Source organism: Solanum stenotomum, chromosome 2 (assembly GCF_019186545.1).
Source record: "Solanum stenotomum isolate F172 chromosome 2, ASM1918654v1, whole genome shotgun sequence".
Classification (NCBI taxonomy): Eukaryota; Viridiplantae; Streptophyta; class Magnoliopsida; order Solanales; family Solanaceae; genus Solanum; species Solanum stenotomum.
In genome coordinates, this window is record NC_064283.1 from 42939718 (window position 1) to 42952664 (window position 12947).

Consider the following 12947-nt stretch of genomic DNA (forward strand, 5'->3'; position numbering starts at 1 on the left):
TTCTAGATTGATAAGATTGAGTCCACCTAATGCTTTGGGTAACCACATTCTACTCCACGATATTATAAACTAGCATATTCATGTAGCTACCTACAGTTTTGGGTAACCACTATTCAAATTTGATTCTTCCATCATGATTTATGTTTGTCTTCCTCTTTCAAAGTTCTCATGGGATGAATAACCCCGACTAGTGTTGAGCATGATATTTTTTCTAACTTCCAATTTTATTTTGAATGTGTAGGGAAATGCGGGTGATAAAATTTGATTAGTGACCACAGTCAACTGTATTTTATTGAAGTGAACAATAAAGTGTTTTTGAAGTATGGTAATATATGTTTGAATACATTTGATTTTGTAGAATTTATTGCTAGTACATATCTCTAAGATATTGCTTTCTAAGTATGTGTAGTACAAGACATGTCTTCAAAGTTAATTTGGAAAGCTATACATTTATATTATTTATTAGCTAATTTTGTTTCTTGAGATAATTTCTATATAATTATGTGATATGTGAATATATGCAAAGCAGAATTATTATTTTTCCAATAGAAATTACGGTTATAAGAGTTCTAAACAATGTTCTCACACATCAAAAGTGTGGCTATAAGAAGGTGAATCGTGTAGCTTATTGAGTAAAAATTGGAGCATATATATAAGAAAAAGGTTAGACTTTTAAGTGTTGTTGTAGAAGAAATATTAAAGGCCACACTTTTGAACTATGACCAATGACAAAGAAAGGACTATGCTTGAAAGTGTAATTTTATCGAATAAAAATGTTACTAATGATATTCTACAAAGCGTGGCCATTGTACCTTATCGGCTACACTTTTTAAGTGTAGATGCTATGGAAACACCAGAAAGCGTAACCTAAAGTCAAAGGTTACACCTCTTTAGGCCACCCCCGAAAAAGTGTTGCCAAAAGCCAAAAAACGTAGCCTTTTATTAAAGACCTCACTTTTTGCTAGTCTAGGCCACACTTTAGTGGGGACGCTGAAAGCCTAAAATGTTGTAGTGCAGAACACTTTTAATAGACCCTCTTAGCCACCATAGAATCACCAACAAGGGTAGAGACAACAAAGGGATCTAACAACACATCAGGAAGTACATCAAAACGCATAGCCATATATGTAGTCACAAAAGATAAGGTAGCACCGGGATCAAGTAAAGAATAAACATCAAGTTAAAAAACTTTCAACATACCATTAACCACTTGGACTAGATGAAGGATAGGGTTGAGCCCTACAATGACTATCTCCAGCATTCTTAGCAACTAAAGGACAATCTCTTATCTTGTGGTCCATATTACCACAAGCAAAACAAGCATTGTAACCCGCAAGGCATTTACCTTCATTCTTTCTTCCACACATAGCACAAGTAGGCAATAAAGACCCACTTCTATTCCCTCCTTGAGGCTTAAGGTTAGACACCCTCTCCTTGTTAAACCTAGGAGAATTGGAGGAACCTTGACTGAAAATCCTTATCGAAACCTTGAATGACCACATCCACCGAATGTAGAGTATGAAGAGTTACCATCATCGGTTCTTGCCCTTTTTGTCTCCGTAGACCTTTTCCTAAGTTTCTCCTATTTAATCTATTGGGAATGGACCATGAGAGGAGAAATATGCATGTTATGGAAACGCATAGATGTACGACATTTTTTCACTACCAATTTGGACAAGCCCGAAACGAACTTTCTCATCCTTGTCTAGAGTCGGCAACTATAGTTGGAGCATACTTCGACAATTGAGTGATCCTCAAAGTATATTACTTCACACTCATGTTCCCTTGTCGGAGATTAATAAAGAACCTATCAATAAAAGCAGACTTGAACCATTCCTAATCTATGGGACCCGCATCTACCAGTCTTGTTACCTTCCATTGGTTCAACAAAATTTGAGCAACACCCTTAAGTTGATAAGCGGTCAATTCTGATTTTTCCACCGGAGTCACTCCCACAATAGCCAACACATTGTAAACCTCATCAATGAACTCATAAGGATCTTCCTCAATCTTAGAACCATTTAATATCGGAGGATTTATCCTAATGAAATCCCTTACTCTAGATGTTGTCATACCCACATTTGGGTTCACGGGTACCACAACCTCCCTATTGGCATGGGCCGTCACGTCTTGAGCCAACACTTGAAAAGAAGTCCTAAACTCCGCATTAGTCACTTGCTCGGCAAAAGGGTCAACCGAAGTTTAAGGAGCTTGGGTAGGAGCTCATTTACCAACATTTTCTCCATTGGTCCTTCAAGAAAAAGCTCTTCGAGTAGGCATTACATGTAGACCATAAGGTAAGGATCAGGAGAGACACATTATAGAGTTAAACTCTATCTCACAACTTAGAGTGAAGAATGAAGTGAGGTTTCCTAAACATCTTTTAGCCTCTCATTCATAGAAGTGGCGTGCTTCACATTGATAAACAAGATTCTACTTCACGTGGTTTTGAGACATCCTAGAACCATTCTAAACCTTGTTCTCTAATAACCAAGTTTGTCACGACCCAGCGGTACCCCCTAGATGTAACATAGCATACAAGACCCCGAGAGGCCTCATCGAGCCACTTAGCATTTATAGTCAAGATAATAGAAATTTATGGGAATTTTAAAACATTTTCAACACAATCAAAGTTTCATAAAACGAAGCGGAAGTCTCATACTATTGTCTTAAAACCATCTAATACAATAGATTTTTGGGACACAAAGCATACGACAATGTTCAAAACTTAAAATAAAAGATCAAAAGAAATAGTGGACAAATCCTCGAATGATATGAGCACTCACAAATCTTCAAGTCTTGCCTCTATTAATGATTCTAGCCACGGGGATGAGAGTCGAGATTGTCGGACCCTACATTTCGATAAGAAATGTATCCAAGAGTATGTGTCAGTACAAACATGTACTAAATATGATAACTTGCGTAAACAACATAAATATAAGACTTGTCTAACATAAGTCATTAGGCACAATCAATGCACATAATAGATCATCATAACATATGAGGGATACTTCTTGAGGTAACCTCAATTCATCCTTAGTCATGCCTTGGGTAACCCGCCTCTAGTCTTACATATCATAAAAGGCAACTCAAGCAAAAATCCAAGCTAATAATTCATCTTAACATTTCACATATTAATCTTGCTTACTTTTAAAGACATCGGGATTCGCATCTTTGCCTAACTATAAAGGCTAATGGGTATTTGCCTCTTGCTTTACTATGAAGGAACATGGGTAGTCGCCTATAACTCCTTTACTTATGACCATGGTCAACCGCCTCCATGTCTAACATCATGTGACACGAGTGCTCATCTCCATATCCAGTCATCATTATAGGAACGTGGGTAGTGGCCTCTTTTTCAACTTCTAGGATTAAGGGTAATCCCCTCTTATTGAACTCTAAGGAACATGGGTAATCGCCTCATATCCTTCTTACTTAGAGGTCAAGGGCAATCTCCTCTCGCCTCATAAAATTTTGTAGTCTTGTAACTTAGATTAATTTAAGGTGAGCAATCCTTTCAACCTATAATCATTCAATGTGAGAATGTCTTTAACATTCATATGTATAAAGGAAATCATGTGGGAAATTCCCTTCCACTATCAATCACATCAACAATAAAAAATTAATGCATAGGCTTCACTCTCAAAGTCATTGATATCATAATCATCATATATGCTTCGTTCTCGAAGAAATTCTAATCATAAATCATCATATATTCTTCAATCTCAAAGCAATTCAAATATTTCTCATCAATCCTATAAGAATACATCTAAACCAATTATTTCTCCTTTCATGGCATGAAACATATTTACATCAATTTCGTCTTTCTAGACATGGGGTAGGTATGGATACATGTAAATTCATCCTAAAAACATGTAATCATATCAATTCATGCATAAACAATCATTCGGATAAACATTCATCAATACCAACAACTTAAGAAGTACACCATAACTCAAATTGGGGAATTTCTACTTTTCAATTGGGGAACCTTAGGGACTCCATGGATGCAAGGATTCCATGGATGATTTAAGTTATCATACCTTATTATAGAAGCCCATAAGCAATTGGAAAATGGAGACTTGACCTTGCCCTTGCTTCACCCTTCTTCATCTTCAAGTTCTAGAGAGAGAAATATTCTGAGAGGAAGAACTTTGGTTTTCTTTTGGGTTTTGAGAAGAATGGCTTGAATGAGTGAGTTTTGGGGTTAAAATAAATTATATAGGGGTCCTAGGCTTGGGTAAAATTACATAGCTTTGACTTGATTAAAACCAGAAAAGACCCAAAAGCCCCAAAATTTTCAATGGACTGAACCACTTCACGCTAGGCTCCACGGGTCGTGGTGCCAGCCGTGGTCCTTGACTAGTGGCTTGGCAAACTACCCCTAAATCCCAACTTCCCTCACGCCCATCTCCATGAGTCGTCAAGGCCTTCACGAACCGTCAAGTGGCTCGTGGGAGGAGGCTTCCTAAACCTGCCCACTGCCTAGCCCTCCACGTTCATCACCACAACACGCGGTCCCCACCACAAGTCGTCATGGTGATTGTGGGAGCATAGGCTGCCTTGGTTAGCTACAGTGAGCCACCACGGGCAGCACCATGCCACGTGGTGCCCTTCACGGCCGGTATGGGTCCACATGAAGGTTGCCCAGGCCACTTCTTTTGCTCATGAGGTGTTACATTATCTCCCATTTGGGAACATTCGTCCTCGAATGGAATTCTAGATACCTCATGAAGAAAAAGACTCAAAACTAGCAGCCCATCATGCATGCAATTTCATTAAAATGCATATATCAAGGAGGAAACATCGACTCCAAGCTAAACATACTCAATGCATCATAAGGAAGGTAAGAACTAGACCTAGAAAACCAATATGCATGAAATTTCAAGATTTCTCATATTCAAGGAGGAAAGCCTCTTTACTAACTCGGGTCTTATAAAGGCAACTTAACCAACCGAAAACCAACCTATAGGAGATCTACACCTCCTACCTTTGATAGCCTCAAATGGAACCATACCAATACTAGAGTGATATCTATTATTATAAGCAAACCCAATCAATAGAAAATGGTCGTCCCAATTTACCTTCAAATAGATGATATACGCTCTCAAGATATCCTCTAAAGTTTGGATACTAAACTCCGCTTGCCAATCGGTTTGAGGATGAATACTGTGCTTAGCTTAACTTTAGTGCCAAGACCTTTTTTGAAAGACTTCCAAAAGTGAAAAGTAAATTGAGTACCTCTATCGGTGATAATGGACAAGGGCACTCCATGAAACCTTAACATTTCCCTCAAATACAACTTAGCATAATCTTCCGCCGATTGAGAAACTTTGATGGGAATAAATGGGCCGATTTCTTCATTCGTTCTACGATAACCCAAATGGAATCATATTGTCGATGTGTACGAGGCAAACCAACTATGAAGTCCATATTTAAATCTTCCCACTACCAAGTGGGAATACTAATGTCTTGGCATAAACCTCCCAATTTCTGATGCTCAACTTTCACTTGCTGGCAATTAGTACACTTAGCCACAAATCCCAAAATATCCTTAGTCAACCCATTCCACCAATAGATCTCCCGCAATTCACGGTATATCTTGCTGTCTCCCGGGTGAATGAAATGTTGTGAACTATGAGCTTATAACGAGATTTGTTCCCTTAAGTCATAAACACATATTGTAGAGTCTTATAGTCGGTAAACACATCTACATGTACACCGTACAAATAATGCTTCGAAGTCATTAAGGAAGAAACAAACGCCGCTAGTTCAAGATCGTGGGTTGGATAATTCCTTTCATGGATCTTAAGTTTCCTTGAAGCATAGGCAATCACTTTCCCATTTTACATAAGCACACACCCTAACCCAATTCTCGAGGCATCACAATAAACAACAAAACCATTCGTCCCTCCCGGTAAAGTCAATACAAGAGCGGAAGTAAGTCTATCTTTAAATTCGTGAAAACTATTCTCACAAGCTACAGACATATGAACTTGGCCTTCTTTTGAGTCAAAGTTGTCAATGGAGAGGCAATTGAAGAAAACCCCTCGACAAACCTTTTGTACTAACCAGTTAAACCCAAAAAACTTATAATAACCGAAGGTGATAGAGGTGTAGGATAACACTTGACCGTATCCGTCTTCTTAGGATCTACCTCAATACCCTTACTTGAAACAATATGGCCAAGAAAAGGTACGGACCTTAGCCAAAACACACATTTTCTAATCTCCACAAAGAGTTGTCAGTCCTTGAGAATTTGCAACACAATCCTCAAATAATCAATATGCTCATCCTCACTTCTTGAATAGATCAATCTATCATCAATAAACACTATTACAAACATATCGAGGTATTGTCTAAACACCCAATTCATCAAATCCATAAATGACCCTAGAGAATTAATCAAACCAAACAACATCACCAAAAACTCATAATGAGCATACCAAGATCTAAAAGCCATTTTTGAAACATCCCGATTAGAGGTAAATCTTAGAAAAGTAACTCGCTCCTTGGAGTTGGTCAATCAAATCATCTATCCTTGGAAGAGGATACTTATTCTTAATGGTCACCTTGTTCAATTTCTGGTAATCAATACACATATGAAGTGAACCATCTTTCTTCTTAAGAAAAAATTAGAGCACACCATGGAGAGATACTCGGTCGGATGAAACCCTTATCCAACAAATCTTTCAATAGCTCATTTAATTCCTTAAGTTCTACCAGAAACATTCTATGAGAAGGAATAGAAATAGGCTGAGTATTTGAGAGAAGGTCAATTCCAAAATCTATTTACCTTTCGGGAGGAATATTGGTAGGACATCTAGGAACACTTCTGGAAATTCATTAACAACGGGGACCGACTCAAGACTATGGGTTTTGGAATCCATATCCCTCACCCTAACTAGATGTTACAAGCAACCCTTAGAAATCATATTTATACCTTTAAGACAAGAAATAAACCAACCTTTTGGCATTGAATTTCAACCCTTCCACACTAGGACAGGCTCATTCGTGAACTGAAACTTGATTATATGAGTTCTACAATTAATAGAAGCATAACAAGAGTGTAACCAATCCATCCCAGGAATAATATAAAAATCTAGCATATCAAGCTCTACCAAATAAAAAAGAGTAACTCCATGGGATAAGGAAACACGACACTTTCTAAACACCCTCTTAGCCACCACAGAATCACCAACAGGGGAAGAGACATCAAAGGAATCTAACAACACATCAGGAAGCATATCACCGAATTTTATAGAGGCTAGCAACTCAGTTTCAGGGTAAAAAGGGCAATCACAAAGAAATTTGGCGATTCACCGAGTCAGTCGGCGAGCTCGACTAAGTTCGCAAAACTGCCTCTGGTGCCAGATTTCTACACCTGCTTCCAATTTTCAGTGTGCAACCTATAAGAAAAAAATTAATGTCATGACTCGAGCCTACACCGTGGACGTGGTTAACACTCAGGAGCCACTGCTAGTTCCCAAGCGAAGTCTCATCCTAGCATACTACAAGTGGAAGACTAAATCAAGCATACATAACCATTAAATTGAAATTAACATTTTTAAATAGTTTACTGAATCTCAAAACTTCGTTGAATATACTGAATATGAAAATATGTTTTAAATAAAACATGTGAAACTGAAAGACTTTCCAAAATTGTATATCTATGAAGCATCTACTATATAGATGAGTGTCGGGACAAGACCCGCGACTACTCAAAATATTACTAATACTAACAACTCATAAAACTGGAATCCTCCGAAAGCAAGGTGGTCTTACTCAAAATCTAGCGAGCAGATGAAGTAATCTTAATGAACTCATATTGAGGATCCTAAGAACATGTATCTGCATCATAAAAGGATGCAAGTCGAATGACATCAGCACATGGAATGTACGAGTATGTAAAATGGCTGAACAAGAAGTAACTGAATAAAAGGATTGCAGTAGATATAGATATATACTCAACTGAATGTAAAGAAATAAAGGAGTAAAATCATTTAAAACATTAAAAAGTACTCTCTCATTTCTAAACTCAACTGAATAAATGATAGATAAAATACACTTAAACTCTATTGAGGGATTCCCTAACCGACAACAATCACTATGAGTAACGTGATGATACAGCGTCTCGCCCACGCTGCCAGAACTGTCATATACCTTGACAGGGTATAGAACTCCTAAACTAAGTGGATCCACTAAGCTATGCTTAAATGGCAATAAGGAATCATCTAAAAAGTATGATCTTTTACCCATGTTGGCATACATGGTTTATGGGGGCAATGAGTTTTTTGAACTCTCCCCCATATCGGTGTTCAATACTACTCCCAATAATATATATTCATTCTCATATGTTTAAAAACATAACTCTTCCTCTGGTTTGAGATATATTCTCAAACTACCCTCTTAAAAGAGATAACTGCTCTAGAAATATCTTTTGAACTCATAACTCATTTTGAAATCAAAGTTTCTCTTTTATCAATGTAAAAATTGATACCTTTAGAAATACATAGTTCTCTTATACTCTTACTTAATTCGTACTTGTAAACTCTTTCTAAAAAATATATCAAAATCATATTTTAATATGATCATTGATGACTCGGGAAGTCATGTTGCATAAACATTGATTATATATTCAGATACCATACTGCTTAAACATTGATGGCATATTAGATATCATACTGCTTAAACATTGATGAAATAACTAGATACTATATTGCATAAACATTAATGTCAAACTCGATTTTCATACTAATCATGTTTTAGAAACACTCTCTCAAAACTCATCTTTAACTTTCTCAAAAACTCAGTTTGAAACTCAAGTGTTGGCTTTAAAAAGCTTCTCAAGATTTATAACTCAAAATAGCGTTCATGCTAAAATATAGACATGAACAAATTAACTCAAGGATCTCAATAACAATATAGAAACTCAATAATTAAGAAAAGAATTTTTAAAAGAACCATGAACTCAAGAATTCAAATCAACTTATCTCAAGAACACTCAAATCTAGGGGTAGAATTCTAGATTTATCTTTTACTGATTTGAAAGGAGATGTAGGCCATGAGGACAAACTAGTCCAAGACCATGATAATCAAAGTTCTGAATACAAATCAACAACTAAAGTACTCCAAAAGTGTAGGGATATTGAAAATAGAGTGCATGTGTGAGTTTGGGCAGATAAAAAGTGAGGGAAAGTGAATGAAGTTGAAACTTTTAAACCTTTGGCTTGCAAGAACCGTCTAGTTTTCGCCCACTCGGTGACATTAGTCCAGCTCGCCTGCTCACTCGGTGGAACGTCGACTGTTTAGCTTCTTTGCAAAAGATTACAGGACCTCTGGTTTATGGGGGGTCCAAACGGCGATCTCTGTGGGGATCGCTGACACGGTCGGCGGTTCGCCAATAAGTTCCTATGATCACCAAATTTTACAGACTTCAATGCAGGATGGTATTGAGTCTATCGTCGGTCTAGTTTTGAGTCGCCAAACCGTTCAGCGATTCAAATGGACTTGTTGCTCGCCAATCTGCACTTTTCGTTAACTCTCCACTCTTCCATCTGCACAATCAACACACCATTATTTTACCAAGAAATAAGAAGGAAATTAAAGGGGTTTTAGGTTGCCTCCCAAACAGTGCCTTAGTTAACATTGTGGCATGATGCAAGTCCACCTTCAAACCTCACTCTTGGGGTTAGCCATAGTATCACTAGGAAAACCCCTTTGTTGTCTCGGATTAATGTAAGACGATATATAACCCATTTGGGTTTCCAACTGCTTGATTGAAACAGAATGGGAGATGGTGATGGTATGGCTAAGGGTAGAAACATCTTCTTTCATTCCTTTCAATAATTTGTCTGACCCTTCAACTTTTTTGAGGATACGCGAAAGCATATCCTCAGACCTACAACCCCTTGAATCCTTTGGCTTTTGGCACTCGTGGGGAGGCACATATTTGTCCTTCTCCCCATCCTTCCAATTAGGATTTCGATCTCTCCATTCACGATCCTTCCACCCTTCATCTCTAGCCAAACCTTGGTTACCACCCTACCTTGGGTAGTTTGAACGATAACCACCACCTTGGTTGGCTAGGAAGTTCATGTCCTCATTATATAAGGCTTCGAAATTTTCCTCATCGGGATTTGCTCACCCGACCCCCATAGCATTGACACTACGGGCACCAGCCCCCATGACATTTTTGGATAAAATATCAAGTTGTGTCATGATCTTGGCCATGTTTTGATCTCTCTCAGTATCTTTGTCCATCTGCTCCATGGATAGTTTGAATGTGAGAGGGGAGACTTGGTCTTCATGGATGTACCATGCCCTATAGATGGTCGTCATGCCATCAAAAAGTTAGGCTACTACTGCATACGGTTGCTGCATCAGGCCTCCAGGTGAAAGTTGATCTGCGACACTTTTATTCACCGAATCCAGGATTCGATAAAAATATTGTAGCAAGACATTATCGGGCAAACCATGAGTCGGGCATTGTAGCACCAATTTTTTAAATCACAGCCAAGTTTTGTGCAGAGGCTCTCCTACTAGACGTTTAAAGCTCTGGATGCTATCCCTCAGTGACATCTTCTTCGAGGGAGGGAAAAATCTCACTTGAAATACGGTTACCAGCTCCTCCCAAGAAGTGATGGATTCACGTGGTAGCTCGGCTAGCCACTTGCATGCCTCTCCCATCAACGAGAAAGGGAATAGCCTCAACCGGACCGACTCTTGATAGATGTTTTTAAACGAGAATGGTTCTCACACATCTACAGAGTTTTGAAGATACTCGTGAGGGTCCTCATGAGCCAGTCCACTAAAAAGTCCCTTTAATTGCAAAAGTTGCAACATAGTGCTCATTATGTGGAACACTGCATTTACCTCGGTTGGGGGTAAACGGATGGCTCCAACACCTCCCATGAGATGGGGGCCATTGATGTTAAGCTCTTAGACATCGTTGAGATTTCTGATGTCGACTTGGTGGCCTACCTGGCTGCCGTTGCTAGCATTAACACTCATGCTTTCTGAAATATTCACATAGCAACCAAAACAATAATAAAAACTAGGTAAGTAGACTACAACTAAGAAAAACAAAAACTCTACTAATCTAAAAATTCTGAAATAATACCACTCCTCGGCAGTGGCGCCATTTTGATGTTTGCATAATTAAGACACAACTTTGATGCAAGTGTCTACAATCGTACAATAGTTTAGTAACCCAACCAAGGGTTGGGATCGTCCCAAGTGAGTGATCTTGAGAATTTATAGGAAAATAAAATTTTGTTCTAACTAGTCGTAGATAAATACATTAACGAGTAAAAATATTGTAAATTAAAGGGGGGGACACAAAAGTGTCAATTAACAATGGGGGTTTTTTGTCACTAGTAAGTAAAAATAGCAAAATCAACAAGGGTTTCTAAGTAATGAGAGGGGATCCTTGGGATGTGACGGGAATACGGGTTAATCTAGATTATTGGGTACCTGCTTTCGATAGAAGATTCAGAGTAACTGTGACTAGGCTAGATTTTAAGGAGGATAAGCTCTCTCTCGAGCAACTTACCCCATTTCAAATATGTTCCTCTCGGACACCCATTTGATGCATGAAGACCATCCTACACCTTAACCCACTCACTCTCTCGAGCTGAGTGTGTGAACATTGGACTAGGGTTCACTCTCTCGAGCTGAACCTCATAGTGACCCACTCACACTAGCCATCAATCTAGTGGTCTTAGTTTTATGACCTCTCTCTCGAACAAGCCGAAAACACATAAATAAACTTGTATTTGCAACTACAAATTCATTAAATTCATCCACAACCACTAAACCAAATCACATTTAAACTACGAATATACTATCAGCAAGCAAGACCCAACAATTGTCTTAACCCATATTCACTAAATCACACCCCACGCATTGGGGGTTTTAGCCACACATCAAGAGATAGAAATTTATACCTAAATGAGCTTGCATTCAAATGGGTATGAACATTTAAGTCTTGTTATAAGCCAAGAATGAAGAATCCAACAGACCCAAGTCCAAATCCTTGGAGATGAAACCCTCTTCTTCTTCAAGTCTTCAAATCCCTCTCAAACTTAGAGCGAAAAATATCAAAACTATTCTCTAAGTGAAAATTATAATAATTGTTCAACACTAAAACTAAAACTCTAACTAATATTTATAGTTATCACAGATTTGTGCTACAACAAATCATTCGGCGTCATTAGTCGGAATTACCGATCAACTCGGTGATTTACCCTTAGGTGTAATATTGTCGTCTTGTACCAGCCTTCAACATCGTCGTGCTCTGGGTTATTAGGCGGCATGATACTGCTTCGTGAAACTGCTCGACGATGCGCCGACTGCTCCCTTTTTCCGCTGACTTCATCATTTTCTTCAGGGCTCAGCACACTGGAACAAAAGGCAAAGTAAGACACTTCGGCAACTCACCAAGTGGACTCGGCGATCCTCAGGCCTTCATTTCTTCGTTCTTTTCAGCCTTTTCGTTCCTTTTTGCGACATAGTGTCCATGCTCTCCTTAAAACATCAAATACCTGAAACTTAAGGGTTTTTATCAGATATTGAGATAAAATAAGCATTTGAGGACACGATTTCTATTAAAATATAGCCCTGAATAAGTCCAATTTGTGGACTCATCACTAGGTCAAAGTCAAGTCTCCCGATTTTCAAGATTTTGTGGGAATTGTGACTAAGGTATGATGGCTTTTCATCCATGGGATCCTTCCTCCCATAGAGTCCCTAAGAATTCCACAATTTGAAGAAGAATTCACCAATTCTAGTTAGGGTTTCTTCCATTGTTGTGGGTTATGATGAATGTTGATCCAATCAAGTGGATTATGATTTTTTTATGATTGAATTTATAGAATTGCATGTATTTAAGATGAAATTACATGTACCCATGCCTATCCTATGATTTTAGGGTTGAATTGATAAAG

The 12947-nt window shown here is 38.3% G+C and overlaps 1 protein-coding gene across 1 annotated transcript; it reads right to left on the reverse strand.

Annotated features, from left to right (window-relative positions):
* Positions 1 to 1202: 1202 nt before the first annotated feature.
* LOC125855999 (uncharacterized) lies at positions 1203 to 2073 on the reverse strand. Its single transcript, XM_049535612.1, has 2 exons — positions 1873 to 2073; positions 1203 to 1487 (listed from the first exon to the last, which is right to left on the reverse strand). The coding sequence occupies exons 1-2, from the start codon at positions 2071 to 2073 to the stop codon at positions 1203 to 1205; spliced, it is 486 nt and encodes a 161-aa protein (XP_049391569.1).
* Positions 2074 to 12947: the final 10874 nt, after the last annotated feature.